The sequence below is a fragment of the Populus euphratica genome, unplaced genomic scaffold, assembly GCF_000495115.2.
Source record: "Populus euphratica unplaced genomic scaffold, PopEup_1.0 scaffold109.1, whole genome shotgun sequence".
Taxonomy (NCBI): Eukaryota; Viridiplantae; Streptophyta; class Magnoliopsida; order Malpighiales; family Salicaceae; genus Populus; species Populus euphratica.
Window position 1 is genome coordinate 505588 of NW_011499999.1, and position 19963 is coordinate 525550.

Sequence of the window (19963 nt, forward strand, 5' to 3'; positions counted from 1 at the left end):
AAATTTGGTCCTCATTCTTTTGATTGTTATTTATTTTATTTGAAATACTTTATGAAATTATTATTATTATTATTTTAATTTCTTCATCTTTTATTATTTTAATTTTTTAGATTTGATCTTTATTATTTTAATTATTAATTATTTTATTTAAGATCATTTATGAAATTATATTTTTTTTTCAATTTCATTTTCATTCAAATTTTAAATTTGTAAGATTTATTCCTTATTATTTTAATAAACTTGAGAAAAATAAAACATTAATAAATTATTTTTAGCTTATTTTCTATGATATAATCAAACACTAGAAAGTGTTTTACAACTTGTTTTTCATTACACTACCAAATATAAAAAAATAATTCACTTTTCCGTACTTTATTTTTTTAAAAAAACTACTTTCTAATTAATAAACAAGATCTGATCATTTTCTTTAATAAGGTCTTCGATGGATAATCCATGCTAGAATCTCATGTCTTAATAATTCCCAAGAAATATGTTTCTGACAAGTTTTTCTTGGATTTTGAATCAAGATGGTTGTATTATGAAGTGCTGTGATTTTTAATCATCAATTCGTAAGAATCTCTTGGCAGTTGGCCCTTTTGGTTAGCAGTTTAGAATCTAGCTAGCTAAGATGTTCAGTAATGGAGAATGTGCAAGATAATCACATTTCATTCCCCTCTGTTTTGCATTTGAGGCACCAATGCATGATGTATCTTACAAGGAGCGCGCCGTATCTTACAAGATAATCACATAGATTGTCTATTGTGCAGTGAGGTTGACAATTTGTGTTAAACTTCTACCAATAAATCTACAGGACTACATTGAGAGCTTTGGAGAGGGAGTGACTGGATTTCAAGAGGGTGATCATGTGCTTACAGTGTTCACCGGAGAAAGTAAGACATGTAGACAATGTATGTTCATTTCTCTTATTTTTTATTTTTATTTTTTTGTATGTTCACTGCAAACTTGTCATTGATCCTTGAAGACATTATTTTTCTGAAAATAAAGGTTATGCCGAATTGAATAATGAGAAATATCATCAATTTTACCCCCAAATAATTCTTTTAATCAATTTTGTCTTCCAAAATAAACTATAATGTTTCAATTAGGTTTATACGTGTAACGTGTTTGATTGTAATTGTCTTGATGTCATCACTGGTCACCTAATTAATGGGAATCTGGCTTGCCGCATTTTTTCATTTTATTTTTTTATAAATTTCCAGGGTAGACATGTTGCATATAAAGATTCCTGTCATGCAAAGTGTTTGAAATTTGAACAAAGACTTCCTACTTAGCTGAACTACCTTGTCTCGTATCAAGTGTGTCCCATGTGTTGTTATTAGGTGTGGAAGGTCAAGACCTAATCTAACCAAAGTGTTTCAAGGACTAGATCATAGGTCATAAATTACTAGGAAGCTTCTCCGATCAGCTAGCTCCCTCTACTTGTATAAATTACGAATGGCATTAATAAATTGTCATAGCTTTCTTGCACGCTTTTGAGGTGCAACAACTGGTCTAAAGGAAAGAAGAAAGCATCATTGAGAACAAACTCCAAGTCTCCATTCAAGTTCTGATATGGAAAAAACAAGAACGCAGATGATGGGAGATAAGCCGAAAATTCATCCAGCAGTAGATGTTGAAGCACCATCACCAACAGCACCGTTGATGTCTCGAGGCTTGGCAAGATCCGAAAAGGGTGGTTCGAGTCAGAGGCAGCAGCAACCTCCACTGCCATTACGCACCATGCCAGCAGCTATGCAGTCTAGTAAACCACAAAAGACAAGAAGCTGTTGTTGCAAGTGCGTATGTTGGACCGTCGGTCTTCTTGTCCTTCTCTTGGCTATTGTCGGAGCCACTGCCGGCATTCTTTACCTGGTCTTCAAACCAAAAATTCCCAACTACTCCGTTGATAGTTTGAGCATAAGTGACCTGAGGCTCAACTTTGATATGTCCCTATATGCTAAATTTGATGTGAAGATCACAGCCAATAACCCCAACAAGAAAATTGGAATTTACTACGAGAAAGGTGGGCTCTTGAGTGTATGGTACACAAACACGAAGCTCTGTGAAGGTTCAATACCAAGATTCTACCAAGGTCACCAGAACATAACAAAACTGGATGTAAGCTTAACAGGGCAAGCACAGTACGGAAGCACTTTATTGAGGGCATTGCAAGAGCAACAACAAACAGGACGTATTCCATTAGATCTTAAAGTTGATGCACCAGTTTCTATCAAACTAGGTAGGTTGAAGCTGAGGAAGGTGACGATCTGGGGGGATTGTTTGTTGGTGGTAGATAGCTTATCTACCAACAATCTAATCAGCATCAAAGCTAGTAATTGCAAGTTTAAATTAAAGCTTTGAATTTCATGCCATGTACTGCATTAGCCCTTTTTTTTTCTTTTCATTTCTCCCAATTTAGCTCTCACTCGTATCCCAGATGCTATTAATTGTTTTTTTTTCCCCTTCTATATTTACAACTTTTGTTTTAATATCAGTGATTAAGAATATATAGAGTTATGTTGGGAAAGTATAAAATTGTTGAATGGAATTAATGCATGCCCACTGCATGCTTACTGACAGACATCAAATCACTATGCTAAAAACATCTTTTCAACCGATCAAACCAAATCAGATTTTAGCTATCATATGACAAGAAATAGATGCTAGATTCTTTATAGTTGTGCTAATGTTTCGAGAGACTGGTTCGAACTCTATATCTCCGTTTCTTCTATTTAATCACGGTGAAATTATTAGTAAAATACGATTTATCATTTTGCTGACGGACAGTAAAACCCATGAAAGGCCAAGGACCAGTTAGAAGAAAAAGGATAAGGGTGGTTATGTGTATTGTACAATTGTACATTCTACCATATATGTATATTGTACTTTGTTATAATTAAAAGAAATCACCATTAGTGTTATTAAATCTAGACCAACCATTAGTGTTATTAAATCTAGATCAGGTCAATAGGTCAATCTAGACCCGGTCAATTCAATAACTGGGTCAATTTAGATAAGATAAAAATTAATCAATACGACAATTTGGTAAAACTACATCAATTTGATAAGTTGATTTATAATCCAGATGATATTCAATTTGTTTTTTTAAATGTGATTTTTTTATATATCTTTGTTGTTATCTAATTTTTTACTATGTTTTGATAAATTTCTAGAAAAAAATTAAAAATAGCAAAAAAAACAATTAAAACCCTAAAAAACATATTTTTGATACATTTGCATCGTTTTTATTATTTTCAATATCATCTCAGAAGAATTTAAATTTTTAAAAATATTTTAAACACGTTCAACTTTTAACGTATTAATTTTTTAATCACTAATTTTTCTTATTAAATCAAGATTAATTTTTTCTTATTTAATCACTAATCTTCTCCACTCCATGCAGCAGCTGCCCCCTCTTTTTGCCAAATAAAAAGAGAACCAGAGCCACCACCCCCTCGCTTGCGCATAGACCTCCCCCCTCCCATTTTCTCCCTCACCACAACAAGCCAAAGCAACTGCCCTCTGTAGGGCAGTCTCTCGTGGACCGTCTCCACTCCCCTCATTTCCCTTTCATTTTGAAATAAACCAGAAGACCCTGACCCACCCCTCTCCTTAAAAAAAAAAAACAAAGAAACCCCTGGCTTTGGGGCTTTTGATTTTCAGCTTCATCTCCCATCAGCCGGGCAAGTCTTCCTCTTCTTCACCTAAAACAGCCACACGCCAAACCTTTTCCCTCTTAGTTGTTCTCCTTACAGGCGTCGTCCCCCCACTGACTTTAGCTTCTTCTCCACCAGCATTCGAACTAGCCATCCTTCCTCTCCAGCAGCAGCCCCAACGGACGACAGCAGCAAGGTGAACTACCGCTGCCACCAATAGGAGTGAAGACCCTCAACGCAGTGCCCTCCATCAAAATCTCCTAGCAGCGACACCCCCTACTCGATTGTTCCTCCTTACTGCCCTGGAGCACATTGTTTGTTTTTACCTTTCAAAAATATTTTTAAAAAAATTTAAATTTTTTTTTTAAAAATTAACTTTAAATTAATATATTTTTAATGTTTTTAAATTATTTTGATGTATTGATATTAAAAATAATTTTTAAAAAATAAAAAACATAATTAGCATATATTTTAATATGAAATTTTTTTTAAAAAATAATTGCAACCACGTTATTAAACAAGTAACTGTGTTTTTTTTTTGTTGCAAGTCACGGTGAAAGCCACCATAAATAGGAAAGAGAAGAGAGGAGGAAGATGTTTAAGATCCAATGGTTTTTGCTGTCTTCACTAGCGACGGAGCATGGAGAGGATGCACTGGCTTTTCTGGCAGTTCAAGAGACTTCCCTGCAGTTCCTGCATGTTTTGTAATTTTGAAATTGTTAAGGTGTTTATAGTTTATTTTGATTTTCTTTTTATTTTGTAAACATGTAATTATAGGTGAAAAAATAATAAAAAGAGATGTGTGTGGTTGTATTTTTTTAAATATATGTTATTGAATTATAAAATAAAAATAATAATAAAAAAAATAATTAAGTGTTTTAATTTGTATATAGTCAAGTATTTTAAGGATAAAATCATGTTGTATTTCCTGTAAAAATATAAGATTTCTATATATATTCTGGGATTTAATAATTAATTTATTAAAATTTTAAGAATTTAGTTAATATTTTAAATCTTCAAATTATATCAAACTGTAAAGCAACTTACTATAATTAGGATATGCTAAAAGTACTAATATTTTCTATAGCTATAATTAGTTCTTTACTCATGAATCTCTGATAAAGATTAATATATTTAGGTTTCTAGTGACTCTTATTTAAACACTAGTTGGCGACTCCAAAGAACCAATCAAGCAAACGAGATGTAAATCGTCATTTGAAGCTCTTGCAAAGGTGTGATATCTTTTTATTTTAAATTTTTTTAGTTGATTATTAACATTTTTTAAAGTTTACTTTATAAATAGTAGAAAAATATTTTATTTTTTCAATGTGAAATTCAAAACTTTTAAATATATATATATATTAATGTGGGATTTGAATCACTTTATAATCTATGCTCACAAGAAAAAAGTTAAGTTTTTTCAATATAAGATAAAAAAAATTTTTGTTTTGAATACTTCAATTAAAAGGATAACAATATCTTTTCAATATGAGATTTGAAGCTCTTTAATATATATATATTCACAAGACAGGAGTTATTTTTTCAATGTGGGATTTGAAACCCTTTAATATATATACTTTATATTTACAAGAAAAAAAATTATTTTTTTTCAATGTAAAATAAAAAAAAAATAGTTTAAATATTCCAACTTAAAATGATAATATAGTATATTTTTAATGTGGGATAAATAACTTTCTAAAATATTTTTTAAAACTTTATTATTTAAAATATATATAGTTTATATTTACATGAATTGTTTTTTAATCTTTTTATATGAAATATTAAAGCTTTCAATAATTTTTCAATTTTTTCAAGTTAACCTATGAAACCCGAGACCTGGCGCCTTGGCCAGGTCAACTCCCGAGTCGAGTTTGATAATTATGATCACCACTACAGTAAAGTGTGATGGTTTAAATAAAAAATAATATAAATCATATAATAGGATCTTACCTAACAGTTTAAGCTATTAAGTTGAATTGATTATTTGACATAATATCAAAACTTTGATGATTAAGTAGTCACGAATTTAAATCTCACTATCTTTATTTATTTGATCAAAATAAAACATAATATCTTTAATTGCTCTTTGTTTGAACCTCTAGAAATCATCACCTCTGATTCTTCTACAGTTCTAAATCCCAAGCATGCTACTTAGAAATCTAGAGATCAATTTCTTCTTATTCTTCTTTTTTCCTCTCTCATAGAGGAAGCTATGGCTTATGTTATTGATCTTTTTACCTCTTATATTATTTAGATTGCGTTGAAGTTTGCTTTTAGTTATAGATCAAAGATTCATGAATTCATCTTAAGCATCACCAACTTTTGAAACAAGGTATTCATAGTGTTACCAAGTACTTTCTTAAGGCACCATGTGGTCACCTGGCTACCATGGGTTGTTTTGTTGATGACATTAACAAGGTCCACTTGTATTTTCATGGTTTTGATCTTGAGTTTGCCTGTTTCTCCTTCACTCAGCTCTTTATTTTCTCTTTGTCATTTTTTTTATGATCTTGTTTCAAAGGTTGAAAGCTCAAAAATATTTTAAAAATCTCTTGAAGCACCTATTGCTTCATTAGCTGCTTACACTGTCACTAAAGACACCTCTGATATATTTTGTAACGGAGGGAATAAAAAATTATATGAAAAATGAAGTTTTTTATGTTAATCATGGCAACAGTCGTGGAAATTATACTTTTTATTGCCAAATCTATCGTAGTGAGGGATATAATGTCAAACAATATCATGATCAATATGTAAAGGTTGTTGATTTTTATGCTCACCTTATTGAATCTTTTTCTCAATTTTCTTTAGTAGGTACCAATATTAAATAGTACATAGACACTAGATTCTCTGCTCATATGACTCCAAATTCATCCTAGTTGGACAAGGTTGAAACCTATAATGGTAAGGATTGTATAATAGCTAGTAATGGAGTTTTTTTACCAATCATTCATGTATGTGCTCTTTCTTCATCTAAAAATACAAAATTTATTGAATGTTTCCCTCAACTTACTAAAAAATTGTTATCTATCAACAAATTAACCTTTGATTATCCACTTTCTAATTGTTTTATTAATAAGTTGTTTACCATACAAAATCGTGCAATAAAAAAGTGGTGGCAATTGGTCACCGTGAAGATAATATTTATGTGCTTTAGCATAGTCATTCAATATTTCTTTCTATTCTTAAAAATAATTCCCTTCGTGCTTCTTATGGTGTTTGGTATATATGTTTGGGTTATTATATTTTTTATTAAATAAAAAAGGGCATCTCTTTGTTATTTTTTTTATTTCTTCCATTTTGTGTGTTGCTTATCAAACTATTAAAAGTCACAAACTACATTTCACCTCTAATGATCAACACTCTAAGAATGTTTTAGACTTTATTCGTTGTGATATTTGAGCCTTACTTATGTTATGTCTTCTTCAAATGATTGTTATTATATTATTTTTGTTAATGATTACTCTTGCTTTACATGGTTTTATCTCATGACATTAAAATCATACATTTAAAATTTTTCTACAATTTCAAACCTTTGTTGTATTTCATCAATTCTCATGTAAGATCAAAACTTTTTAAAATGATTGGAAGGTTGAATTTATGAGTAATCAGTTTCAGTCTTATCTCATTGCTTCTGGCATTCATCACCAAATTTCTTGCCCCTACACTCCATCTTAGAACGGTCAAGCTGAACACAAGCATCGACACGTTACTAAAACTGATCTTGCTATGTTATTTCAATCTGATGTCCCTTTATCTTGTTGGGTTGAGGCATTTAGTATTGTTATCAACACTATCAATCAGTTGCCCACACTTGTTCTTGATGGGCTGTGTCCTTGTAAGGTACAATATGGTAAGCTAACCACATACGAAAATTTTCATCCTTTTGGCTTTCGTGTTTTTCCTTATTTACGAGATTATGTTTCTTATAAGTTTGCCCCTCTTGATTGTATATTTCTTGGTTATAGGATATCTCCCAAGGTATTTATATGTTCTTGATCCCTTTACACAACTTAAGTGCCTTACTTGTGCTCAACTTTTTGATAGCAAGTCGGTGTCCACACCCATGGTTGTTTTTCAGTGGCTAACTAGTGATGGTGATTCCTTTTCTGATCCTACATTGTATCGCTGGTGGTGGCATTGCAGTGCTTGACTATTACTCGTACCAATCTTGCTTATACTGTAAATTTTGCAATTCAATACATGTAATCTCCTACTATAGATGACTTTCAAGCACTCAAGGGTACTCTTCATTATGTCAAGGGCACACTCCATTATGGGCCATATTTCTCTTCTTCTCCACCTACAAGCATTCTTGCCTACTTTGATGTTGGTTGAGCTAGTTGCCCTAACAACCGTTACTTCACTTCCGGTTATGCAATCTTTCATGGTGAAAAACTTGTGGTGTGCTAAGAAACAATTCATTGTTTCTCATTTTAGTTATGAATCTTAGTATCGAGCATGAGCTCACACAGCCTTTGAAGTTCTTTTGGCTCTCTCACCTTTTTCAGGACCTCAGGGTTTTTATAAAACATCAACCTTTCCTTTCCCGTGATAACAAAAATGCAATCTTCCTAACTCTTAATGCTATTTCTCACAAACATATTGATCTTGATTATCATTTGATTTGAGAGCTAATTGCCTCTAGTGCAATTCAACCTCAATCTATGCCATCCTAGATGCAAGTTGCTGATATATTTACAAAGAGCCTCTCTCAATTTCTCAAGCTTCGTGTTCGGGTCAATCCCACACTAAGCTTGCAAGGCAGTGTTAAGGATACAAGAATATTGTATCCTGATTCACTTGATCCTCTGGATTGTAGGAAATATTTTAGGAGATATCCTAGATTAGTTGTCAAATGTGTATTATGAATACTGTACTTTCTTATAAATAAGAAACATCACCACCAGAGTAAAGCATGGTGGTTTTATAAAGCTTTTCAAGGTCGAACAAGCAGCAGTAGCGCGTCATGAGTATGCGTGTGTTGATCATGTCATAGAGTATGTGTTAATGTATACTACTGCATTTTCTTCATTTCTGTAATCCCAGAAGTTTCGAAATTATGTTCCTCAAGACAAGGAGCTTCATGAGGGTAAGCTTGCTCCGCTAGTCCTACCAAAGTTTGAAGATCCTGTTGCATCAGTACCTCCTCCATTATAGAAGAAAGAGGTAATTGTGACCTTCAAGTACCAAGTTTTCCTAGAAGTAGCCTGTGTCTTGTGAGTTCGCTCTTTTCGCTCTTTTTTTATTTTTTATTTTTTAGCTTCTGCTTATAATTTGTGCTGCTGACTTTGGGTAGATGTTTAGGATCCATTTCTCAACATTGCTCCAAAGAAGCCAAACTGGGACCTGCGAAGAGATGTGCAGAAGCACGATAAGCTTGAAAAACGTACACTTAAGGCAATATGTAAACTGGGTAAGTGACCTCGCAGAGTTTGATTTTGCATGTGTGATGAAGTCTCGTATGAATATTAGCTATTTTAAATTAACAAAGCTGTCATCTATTTTCCATTTAAAGTAACCTCATATCAATAATCAGTCTCATCACTGTCATTTTACAGAGGAACAAGAAAAAGAAAAGCAAGTGGTTGAGAATGGTGGCAATGTTATTTACGATTAGCAGCATATTTTACCAAGAACAGAATTGTGGTTCGATTGACCTTTTAAAGTTGCAGCCTTGTGATACAACTGGTTTACTTCTTCAGTAATGAATCCAGCATTACGAAATCGGAAATATTAGTAACTGAGGAAACCGTGTTTCATGTTATGTGCAATATGACAACCCAGATGTACGTGATAATGGCCTTTTATTGTTTAGCACCAAGCTGCTTGCAGTTCATGCAAATTCCGGGTTCATATGTCACTCTCTATCAGAGTTTTATTTGGTGAAATGATATGTTTTTTTTTTTTTTAAGATGATATTTGATGAGGCACTTGAAGCAGCTCATTTGCTATCAATCTTAATGATGACATGCTAATATTGAGATTATATAACATAAAAAATGCAGCACCAAATGTTTGCTGTAGATCAAGAAAGGTATTACTCGGGGGAAAAAAAAAGAGAACTGTTTGCTTTGCAAGAAAAATGATGACATTATTTCTTTCCCCCGCCATTTGAAGCCGTGCACCCACACCAGCTGTAATCAATTTTTCACACCAGCTTTCTATCAAACTAGACAATTTCAAGATCAATGAAGAGAACGTCATTGTTGGTAAAGAAACATCAACACTTTTCAAGCAGTATCTAATTTACACACAACAAGAACTTGTACAGAGGTCGATGACACGGATCACTTACAGGTCTTGACAAAGGGAGAAGAGACGCAGAAGGGAAAAAATCAGAAGAGGCTGGAACACCAGGTGCTAAAAGGAAGTTTTGGCACACAATCAAAGAATGGTTCTCTGGTTGACTTGCCAATCCCACGTCTCAAAACAAATTTTTGGCCCCATGTGTATCTTTTTCTGAAAATGCAGTATGACCTATCTTCGCTCACCCTTCAGGTGGTTCGAACTGGCTTGTCCAACACCAACATTCTCCTCATTCCAGGAAAGGACCACATCAGGGAGCTGAAATTCATCTGGTTTCAGCGCCAAAGAAAAATCAGGCAATGTTGGTGCTGTCTCCATGATTCTGCAATCAACATCACCAAATCCCCAAATTACAGGATCAGGTGACTCCACTTGTTAACCACGCAAATAGGAAATGATTCCAAGGAAGAAATTCACCTGCTAAAAGGACCACTTACTTTTCATGGGAATATAGATCACGGTTTATCCGCACCTTGCTAGAAGTATCTTTTGGAATTTTCTCAGAGAGGTACTTCATGGTTCCCCAAAGCGGTGGGTTTCTGCACAAAGACAAATCAAAACTTGAAAAGGAGACCCGAAGAAATGGTAAGGTATGGGTAAGAGTTGTCACTCAGTGAGAAAAGGTAAAGCATTTACAATCACTCGCATAGAATTCAATAAGAAAAGTCACAAAATTAAGAAAATCCAAGTCCTAATGCAAAGTCCCATGGAAACAACAAGGTAGAGCATTAACAATTCCATAGACATGCCGAGATGCTGAAGCATTAACAGCTAAGAATCCTAGCAACAGTACATTTTCTTTTAACGGTACCACAGACTTCGTTGTAGCATGCAATGAGATCAAGAAAAAATGAATACGTTTCTGCTTTCTTTTACTGAAGATTAAGATTCCCTAACAACTTGCATTATATTGAGATTATGAGGGGAAAAAAAAACAAAAAACAAACTACACCATAAAATAAAATGAGAAAGTATCCACAGCATTGCTCATCACAGAAAGGCAAGTTATGAAGATAATGAGCTGGAGGGACTTCGGTAGATGCATTACCTTGACAAAGGAGAAGCTGCATTGAATGCCTCACATGATCGTTTACTTTCTTTAAAATATTCATCTGCAGCTTGCAAAGCAGCTACAGCCATCCCATGAGACTTTTCTGTGTTCCCTTCATCAAGGATTAAACCATGATAATAGTATGCTGCAGCCTGGTTTGGTGAAACAATATTACTAAAAGAACAGTGATTTTGATTGATAGCTATGAAAAGGAAAATACAATAGAAAGGATTTTTTTTTAAAAAAAAAGGAAAACATATTATCTAATTACAGCAGGGAATGAGCAATAAATGGCTAGAAAAGTCAACAGTGAGATTATGTTAAACCAATTTCAGCCTGCTGATCCAAATTCCAATAAGTCTCATGCTGTGGGAAGGTCAAATGACATAAAGACAAATCATTTTTGTTATCTGGCTGCTCTTGTGCGCGTGCCCATGTGTGTGTGTGTGTTGGAAGATTCTGAGTGGACAAGACAGTTAGGTGTTACTGATCAGTTCTGACCAAAACCATTTGTTTAGCGCTCAAGAACCAGGAGAAAATATGTCAGGCTGCTGTGAGATTAAAGGTCAAGGGCAATTTGAGAGTTGTTACAGCAAGCACAGTTTCCTGAGTGCAATTCAGCTTGTTTTACCAATCACTTGATCATTGATGTGGTAAAAGGTGAAAATGGGAAGCAAAGAAGTACGGTAAGAAGAAGAAAGGAAGTTAGTTAAGTTCATTATGTTTAAGGCAGCATTGATATCCCTATTCCAATGCCAATCAAATGCTGTGAATTAGATGGTTGGTTCAATTATTACTAGTTCATGTTTTCCGTGCAACATTGCATTGGGAGAATACACACTTTCATTTTCATAGTTTTAAGATCTGAAAGCAACAGGAAGGACAGCGTCTAATGTGAATGATGACAAAATACAGAGAGGAAACAAAGGAATGAAAGCAATTTTTGCATACCTTTGCCTCCACATATTTCCACTTTATGAAGAGCCGGTGCTTTTCCCCCCAACTATTTGCTAATGGAAGGTTCATTATATTATCTTGAGCCTGTCAAGAAAACAATAAAGAAAAAAAGAAGATGAAGCTACAAGGGTAATCAATGCACAACTATTGTTTGTACAAAAACTGAGTTTATAATTTATTTGTTTGTCAGGATGAACACAGTTAGTGCCCTCATACCTGCTGCCAGTACTTTACCATCTCACAAGCAAGCCTTCGCTTCACTGCAAGAGTAGCTTTGGCACTATCGATTGCCATTCCTAATTGGATATCAACACCCTGCATCAGATGGAAAGAATAGAGAGACCATAAGACAGCAAAAAGAATATTTAACCAAAACAGAGGGAAACAAGAAAAGGAGGTGATCTGAAAACTGTAAAAGAGAATTCTGTCTATTTGAATTAGCAGCTCAAAGAGACAACTCCAAACACAAAGCGGGGAAGGCGGAGATCTTAATCATTCTGAACATGTCAACTGCTAAAAGGAGTTTTTACAATAAATCATCATCGCAATTTTACTGCCCAAAGAGGTTTCTTGCTCCTAATATGTCCTTTATGTGCTACAAGCCTAAAAAGAAGAGGGGTTGGAGTCCTATATATCAACAATGCAAGAAAATGATTGGTATCAGTTAGTGGGTAGCCAACTTATGTATTGGTAATCAAGAAAGATGTAAAAAGAGAAGTTTCATCTAAAATCTTCTAGATAGTCTCCATATGCAACCGCCATTCATACATGTCAAGGATATCATGGGCAGAATTTCTGACTTCATCAAACAAAACCATAAAGGATAATAAGTCACTACCTGTCCCAATGCTTGAAGGCAAAGTGCTCTAAGAACACCTTCTGCAAGGTCCACTGGTAAATCTTCCCTGGAAGCAATATTTATTCAAGTCAGATTGGATATGCAATGAAGATAAATATAATGAAACTTGAGCACATCCACTCTTGGTAAGTCTTTCAGCTATGCAAACCTTAGTGAAGTAGGAAATTGTGGGAGCACATGCCGAACAGCACAATCCAGATACCCTGCAGCCTTCAAGAAAATATCAACTGATGCTCGCCTATTCTCTGTGACAGACTCGCAGAAATAAAGGAGCAAAATTAAACTTTTGTAACAGGATGAGTGGAGATCTAATGTGAAGCATAGTGAAAGGTTACAACCGAGTATATGTGCATGAATTCATCTACATAAAATATGATTAGATCAACTTGCAAGATATATTTCTGAATCATTGACGCAGCTTTCTCAAACACATGGAAAACTCCTTCCAAACAAGGTAACATTCCCAATTCACCGTGGTCTTCTAATTACTATCAAAGTCGAAGCAATCTTCCCTGGTTTAGAAATTGTATTATTAAAAAATATTGCTTATAAAATACAAAAACTCTAAACAATATATATATATATATATATATATTCATCAAGTAGATATCACCAAATTTGCCCATCTGGGACCATGCACTTGTAAGACCAAAAGTGAATAATGGTATTTGGTCTTTCAATCTCATATGGCACGTTGAGTTGGAGCACTTATGTTTTTTAGGTTTCATTTCACATCACTCTATTTATTACTCAAATTAAGTATACACTTTAAGTGTGGTCTTCAAGTTAGATGGCTGGTTAATTGATTGGAGGCTATATGCTGAAATGCACAAGAAATATCCTGCTGTTCTAATTGCATGCCCATACTTAATTAGGACAGTAGATTCTGAAAAGCATCTTTATGAACTAAACTGTCACCGACATTTCTGTCACTAATTAGATCAACACCTCTGGCCGCCACACCAATCAATCTCTCTTTTCTTTTGTATATATTAAAACAAATTACATCGAGCATGCAATTATAGCCAAGATCCAGATAGACAGTATAAGAAATATCATAAATGGCTTCCTGACCCAGCAGTTACTCTCCAAAATGCTGGACAAGGACAATACCTTATGCTTGCCAAATGAGTTTTAAATTCTAGAAATAAAATTATTAAGAAATGTCACACACAACAAGCTTCATCCCTCGATTCACATAAAGTTTATAGAAAACAACTACCTTCCGATACTTTTGGCTGATAACCATCAGCAGATGTTCTTGGAAGAAGTAACAAGTTGGCCTGTGATAATGATAGCATCGCCATCATATGCAAAACTGACAACACCTCATACCATGCATTAGAAATGGCTGTTTCCTACAAAATTCCACAGTACATATCAAATCAATAATTCTCCATCTCAGAAGGAATTGCAAACCATAAAACAGAAGATTTCAACCGATGGTAAATAGATGAGCTAGAGCACACTCCCACCCACCTCTGCTTCATCTTCTTGATTCATCCACACAAATTGCACATTGTGTTGTAGCTGGCTTCCATCTTTAACTAATCCCAACAGAACAGGCAAGTAGTCTTGAAGAGCCTGGTGAAGATTGGCCAATGTTGAACCTCCTGCAGACAACAAATAACATTGAAATTCAAACAACTTCACCTATTGCTGATCTATCAATCTGCACTGGTATTATTACAACCTACCATGTTGTGTAGCACTTTTTCTCCTTGTTCGTGAAACTGTTGGTGCTTCTTGGCCAGCCATAACAACAACACGAGTTCTCAAAGCAGACAGGCGTTCCATTAAATTCTTAGGCAATTGATCACCAAGTGACAGAGAGAAATCAACGGGCTTTGGTATCCGAAAACCAGGTACATAAACAGAAACTTCCCCTATACTCCCCGGTCTCCTTCGATTTCCACCTGAATCCTGTGGGGTAGACACCAGACATCCCATATCCTAATAGTTACTGTATTCACGAATTCAAGGAACAGAAAGTCAGTTACTGCAGTACAAACAAGTTGTTCAGCAAAAACAATCCCTCTTGCAAGGAAAAACAGTGATTCATAACACAATAAGGGTATTGATTCCTGTGGCATGAAATTGTACGAAGGATGAAGAAAGCAATTAGTTTCATAGAATGTAGACAGCAATCACAAGGAAAAGTGGAGGATTAGCAGTAAACGAGCCACAAATGAAGTAATTAAATTTCCCAACCAACAAAGCACAAGAAGTAGGTCACTCACGAGCAGTCTTCAAATAACTCTTGCTAGAACTCTCCAAAAGCTTTTGAAAAAGATTGTTTGTAGTTGACAATTTCAATCTACATATAATATCCTTCCCCTAACACATTTCATCACCAAACAACAGTAAGAGATAGATTAAGTCACCTGGTCCACAATTAGAAGATTGGAAAACTGGTCAAAACTTCGAGTAATTTCTGCACAGAAAAGGGAGATAAGAATTCAATGACAGAAGGAGTCAATAAAAAGACGAAACCAATAAAAGTAACTGAATCACAAGAAAAGCATGACACAACATAATTCACTATCTTCCCCATTCTGATAAAAGGAAAAATGCAAAAGTGTTATGCAACAACTATAACTTAGAAAGGGAAAAAGTGATGTGCTTTTTCCCATCACACATGAAATAAGACTTTAAAAGAGAAATGTGAAGAAAAAGGGCAATTGGGTTCAAACAGAATTGAAATAGCCTTGCAGAAGAAGCAGCAACCCATACAAAATGGTAGGTTGGTAGCAAGCAAATCGAAAATAACTCGTAGTATTGGAAAATGAAAATGGAAAAAATGCAAATGAATTCCATTAAATCAATTATTACAACAGTAGAAAATTGGACAAAGATTGTGAGTAAAGTGTCTCCAACAGTTTCAAAACAAAAACAAGCAACCTAAAACCCATGAAGCAAAGTAAAGACATCCCCTTTTTTTATCCTTTTCCACTGTACCTGAAATCAATAAGATTGAAGGTCCAAACTTCAACAAAACAAACAAATGCCCAAAACCCATTTGTGCCCAATTCAACAGCTTTTTTAAAGTTAGCTAAATTTGTTAAGAAAATACATCGTAGAATTTCAAGACTACAAGAAACAACTTTTTGCACATGTTAGTATGTTATCATCTCCAAGCAACGAAACAAAACAACCCAAAAGGGAAAGGCGCCATTTTCAACAAGTAAATTGAAAACATACTAAAGAAAGAAAGAGAGAAAAAACTGTCTTACCATCAAAGCTTTTTAACAGAAAGTCACAACTGAACTAAAAGTGAAGCTAACTATAGAGAGGGCAAAAAAGAGTCAAAAATCAAGGATCAAGAACGAAGAACTTCAACAAAACAAGGCTAAATTCAATAATAAGAAATAAAAATTCAAGAAAGAGAAAAGGAAGAGAGAGTTGTTAAGTTTAGAAGGTTCGGAAGAAAATTTGTTGCTTTGTTGAGAACAAAGAGTAAAACTTTCCGTTTATATAAAGAGGATTTATTGTTATTGTTAGCTAGTAAAAAGAGTGTTTGCCTTTTTTATGGTGGCAACTGCGAGTGTATGCGCTTGCTTGGCGCCTAACACGGGCACCCCAACACCCCCTAAAGCTTTCAACTTTTGACTCCATCTTTGTCCTTCAATGCTTTAACCTCAACTTCACTTCTCTTCTCTTCTTGTGCTTTGATTCAAGCATTTTGAGATCCCATGATAGAAAATAGAAAAGGTAAGAATGCCTTTCTCAATCATTATCACGTTACTAGGCTTTCAACTATTTAACAAAATGAGATGAGATGAGACGAGATGTTCTACATTTTGATTATTAAGGGAAGTTTGAGAGTGTAATTAAAATTATGTTTTGACCAATCATGATTTTAAAAATATTTTGTTAATTAATATATATATTACAGTTTTATGTAAAATAAATTGCAAAATATCTCTTAAAATCTTGATTTAGAAAAAATTTAAAAACTATAATTTATAATGTTTTTAAAATCTATTTTTTTTTAAATGCAATTATAAAATATAGTACAATATCAAACACATATCAAAACAATTAATTATATTTTAGTTTAAAAATTAAATTATTGTAATTAAAATTATAAATTTTTTTATAAAATCGTATAATTTTATGAATTAGTATATATTTAATGTGTAAACATGAACTAAAATCTTTAAAATCATTAAAATCAAACTTTATTTGTTCAAAATCATGATTTACAAAGTATAAATACTATTGTTGACTCTAAATTCTCCGATTTGCACTCTTATTGGAGTGTACAGCTCCAAAAATTACACTGAAAAAGAGCCTCTTACAAAGCGAACCCAAACATTGCAGATGCAGGAACTTTTGAGCATGACATGAGGTTTCGTCATTGTTTCGAGGATACCTAATAGGTTATTAGGGTTTGATTTAGGGTTGAAGGATAGCAACCAAAGAGTTAACCACGAGGTTAATAGGAGTTGCTGGTCCTAGCACAGAAATAGTCATATGAGTCTTATTTTTCTTATAAAGTAAATAGAATTGTATTAGTCACTAAAGCGTTTCAAATAAACCGTGTATGGCTTTTGATATTATTCTATGGAATCCATTGCAATATCAAGCAGAAATAGATATAGATAGTATCATATATTCATTAAAATAAAAATAAAAATAAAAAAGAGAGATATAATCCTTAAACAAAAGGGTTATTTTTTGTTCACAAAAGATTGATGAAAATAGAATAGAATCTCATTTCATTATTTTGTCCAACATTGTTGGCTTCCCTAAAATCAATTAGCAAAATCATTCTAATTTCCACCATCAATTCTTAAGTAAACCAAACATTACCTAAAGTAAAAAAAAAAAAAAAGATTGTAACTTCATACAAAATATCATATTTAGTTCGCTCTAAGATTCAAAATAGAATCAAATATTTTTCCATTCTTTCATTTAATTTTCTCTCGACCACAGTACCTTTAAAACTTTTATTATCTATTAGAATTATTGATCTATAATTAGTTAAAAATATTTATGATTTTATCATTTAATTTTACAATCCGAATTTATTGTATTTCAAGTGTTCTGTTAAAGAAATTATTTTTAACAAAACGTTAGAGCAAATCTACTAGTTTGGATAAAGTAGTTAATAGCAGGGGAAAAAGTGATTTTTATAAATGGGTTTTTTATCCTTAAGTTTGGTTTGAGGTAGAGAGGAAATGTTCCTCGTGTTGTACCTCGGGTTTTAATTCTAAAAGACATCGCTAGAAAAAAAAAAAAAAGTATTTAAAATGCACTATTTTTATTTTATTAAGAACTTATTCAAAAATCAGTGGGATAGAGACTTGATTGCAAGGGCAGAATTTTTATTTTTTAAGAGGAAATATAATGATTGAACTTGAACTCTAACTTCTTCTTCTCTTTTCAATTTATTGAGATTTTAGATTTTAACATTTTAAAATAATTTTTGGTTACTGTTTGGGGGTAGAAAATATAAAAAAATTTAAGACGTATTTATATATTCCTGTTTTAAAATAACAAAAATATACTTCAAGAACCATGTCTATTTCCCAAGTATACATATAATATCTTTTTAACCAAATAATTTATGTATATTATATTGAAACATTAACCGACACAACCTAAATATCTTCTTTGAACCCTAACCTCTTAATTCAAAGTATGGAAGAGGATGTTAGGGATCGTTGATTGACATTTCCTGGACAGTAAGTGTCTGGTTGGGTAAAGCCAATCAAATATCTCGAAGAAGATTAGAAGAAGCGATGCGGACAAAACCAAATTCAAGATCACATTAACATGAACCGGACAAAAAAAAAGAGGGGAAAACAATCACTTAGTTTGAATCTTTGAATTTTGCCTTTGTAATTGTAATAACAAGACAAAAGGATCAAAAAGCTGTTGAAACCAGATGAGATACAATAATAATAATAATAATTAAACCATGACGGCAAGCATATAAAGTAGTTATTAAAGTTTAGGCATATAGTGTTTGTTATCATTTTATCATCGCCATCATCATCCTAATTAATGAATAAGTTAACCCTTATTTAACTATATAATCCCAAAGAATGTTCTCCCTCGATGCACTCTGCCCTTGGTAATGCGGTGATCAATAGTTGAAATCCTGTTTAACCCCAACCTTCTTAGTAATTTTTAATAGTTTTATACATACATGGATTCAACTCAATTTTTTTTTAAATATTGGTTATGAAATAATTATAATTTATAGTTTTTTAAAACTTATTTTTTATCAACCCAAAACTGCAAAAAATAATTTATTTTTTAAAAAAAATACTTTTAAAATTAAAAAGACAAAACAAACATCCTTTATATAAATTATTAACATTATAAATTAACATTGACTAGCCTCTGCGCTCTGCTCAACAGTTGTTTAGATAAAAGTATTTGGATTTTTTAAAAAAAATATTGATTATGAAATAATTATAATTTATAAACTTTTCAAATTTATTTTTATTAAATTATAACCATAAAATTTATTACAATATCTAATACAAAAATCTTATTTGGTATTGTAGTAGTTGTTGTTTTAAAAGTATTTTTCACTTTAAAATACATAAATTAATATTTTTATTTTTTAAAATTTATTTTTAATATTAGCATATCAATATACTCTAAAAACATAAAAATAAATTTAAAAAATTCTTTTAAAATAAATATAAAAATCTAAATTAGTAACATTTATCTCCCCCTGCGCTCTGCTCAGCAGTTGCCTCTCCACAACCTATTAACTAGTCTATTGGTGGATGTGTATTGACTTGCTGCCCAAAAGAAACTATAGCCATCATGTATTAATTAGACTATGCATAGAGCTGGTAATAATAGACATTGACTTGGCTAAATTAACTATACAAGTCCCTGCCAACTAAGACAAATACTGGTGATAAGGTTTCCATCTATCATTAATGTGCTTGGAATACTTCCATATCAGGAAATTGGGTGCATAGTTTTTAATAATTATGAGATCTCCTACCTCATTATGGCTCTCTATTTGACGATGCATTCTGCTTTAAAACAAATGATAATAATATCAATAATAAATGCATGAAAATTACTTTCTGTCCTCTTCACCAAGGTAATGCAGTCTGCATCATATATATATATATATATATATATATATATATATAT

At 32.8% G+C, this 19963-nt stretch overlaps 2 protein-coding genes across 9 annotated transcripts; one reads left to right on the forward strand and one right to left on the reverse strand.

The window, feature by feature from the left end:
• The first annotated feature begins 1374 nt into the window (after window positions 1-1374).
• Window positions 1375-2433, forward strand: LOC105140804 (protein YLS9-like). Its single transcript, XM_011047791.1, has one exon. The coding sequence runs from the start codon at window positions 1573-1575 to the stop codon at window positions 2359-2361; it is 789 nt and encodes a 262-aa protein (XP_011046093.1). The 5' UTR covers window positions 1375-1572; the 3' UTR covers window positions 2362-2433.
• Window positions 2434-9821: 7388 nt separating this feature from the next.
• Window positions 9822-16479, reverse strand: LOC105140805 (uncharacterized). 8 transcript variants are annotated; one of them, XR_845242.1, is made up of 12 exons: window positions 15734-15866; window positions 15217-15266; window positions 14530-14755; window positions 14312-14445; window positions 14055-14190; window positions 12981-13077; window positions 12812-12878; window positions 12190-12288; window positions 11968-12057; window positions 11014-11168; window positions 10403-10539; window positions 9822-10287 (listed from the first exon to the last, which is right to left on the reverse strand). XR_845242.1 is itself a non-coding variant. In XM_011047793.1 (12 exons), exons 1-12 carry the CDS (start codon window positions 16445-16447, stop codon window positions 10137-10139), a joined length of 1401 nt encoding a protein of 466 aa, XP_011046095.1. In that variant the 5' UTR covers window positions 16448-16479; the 3' UTR covers window positions 9822-10136. The 8 variants fall into 8 exon arrangements, 7 of the variants coding, with proteins under 7 accessions (XP_011046095.1, XP_011046097.1, XP_011046100.1 ...); XM_011047793.1 differs by lacking the exon at window positions 15734-15866 and adding an exon at window positions 16354-16479 and having other exon boundaries at window positions 10403-10504; XM_011047795.1 differs by lacking the exon at window positions 15734-15866 and adding an exon at window positions 16066-16307 and having other exon boundaries at window positions 10403-10504; window positions 14530-14795.
• Window positions 16480-19963: the final 3484 nt, after the last annotated feature.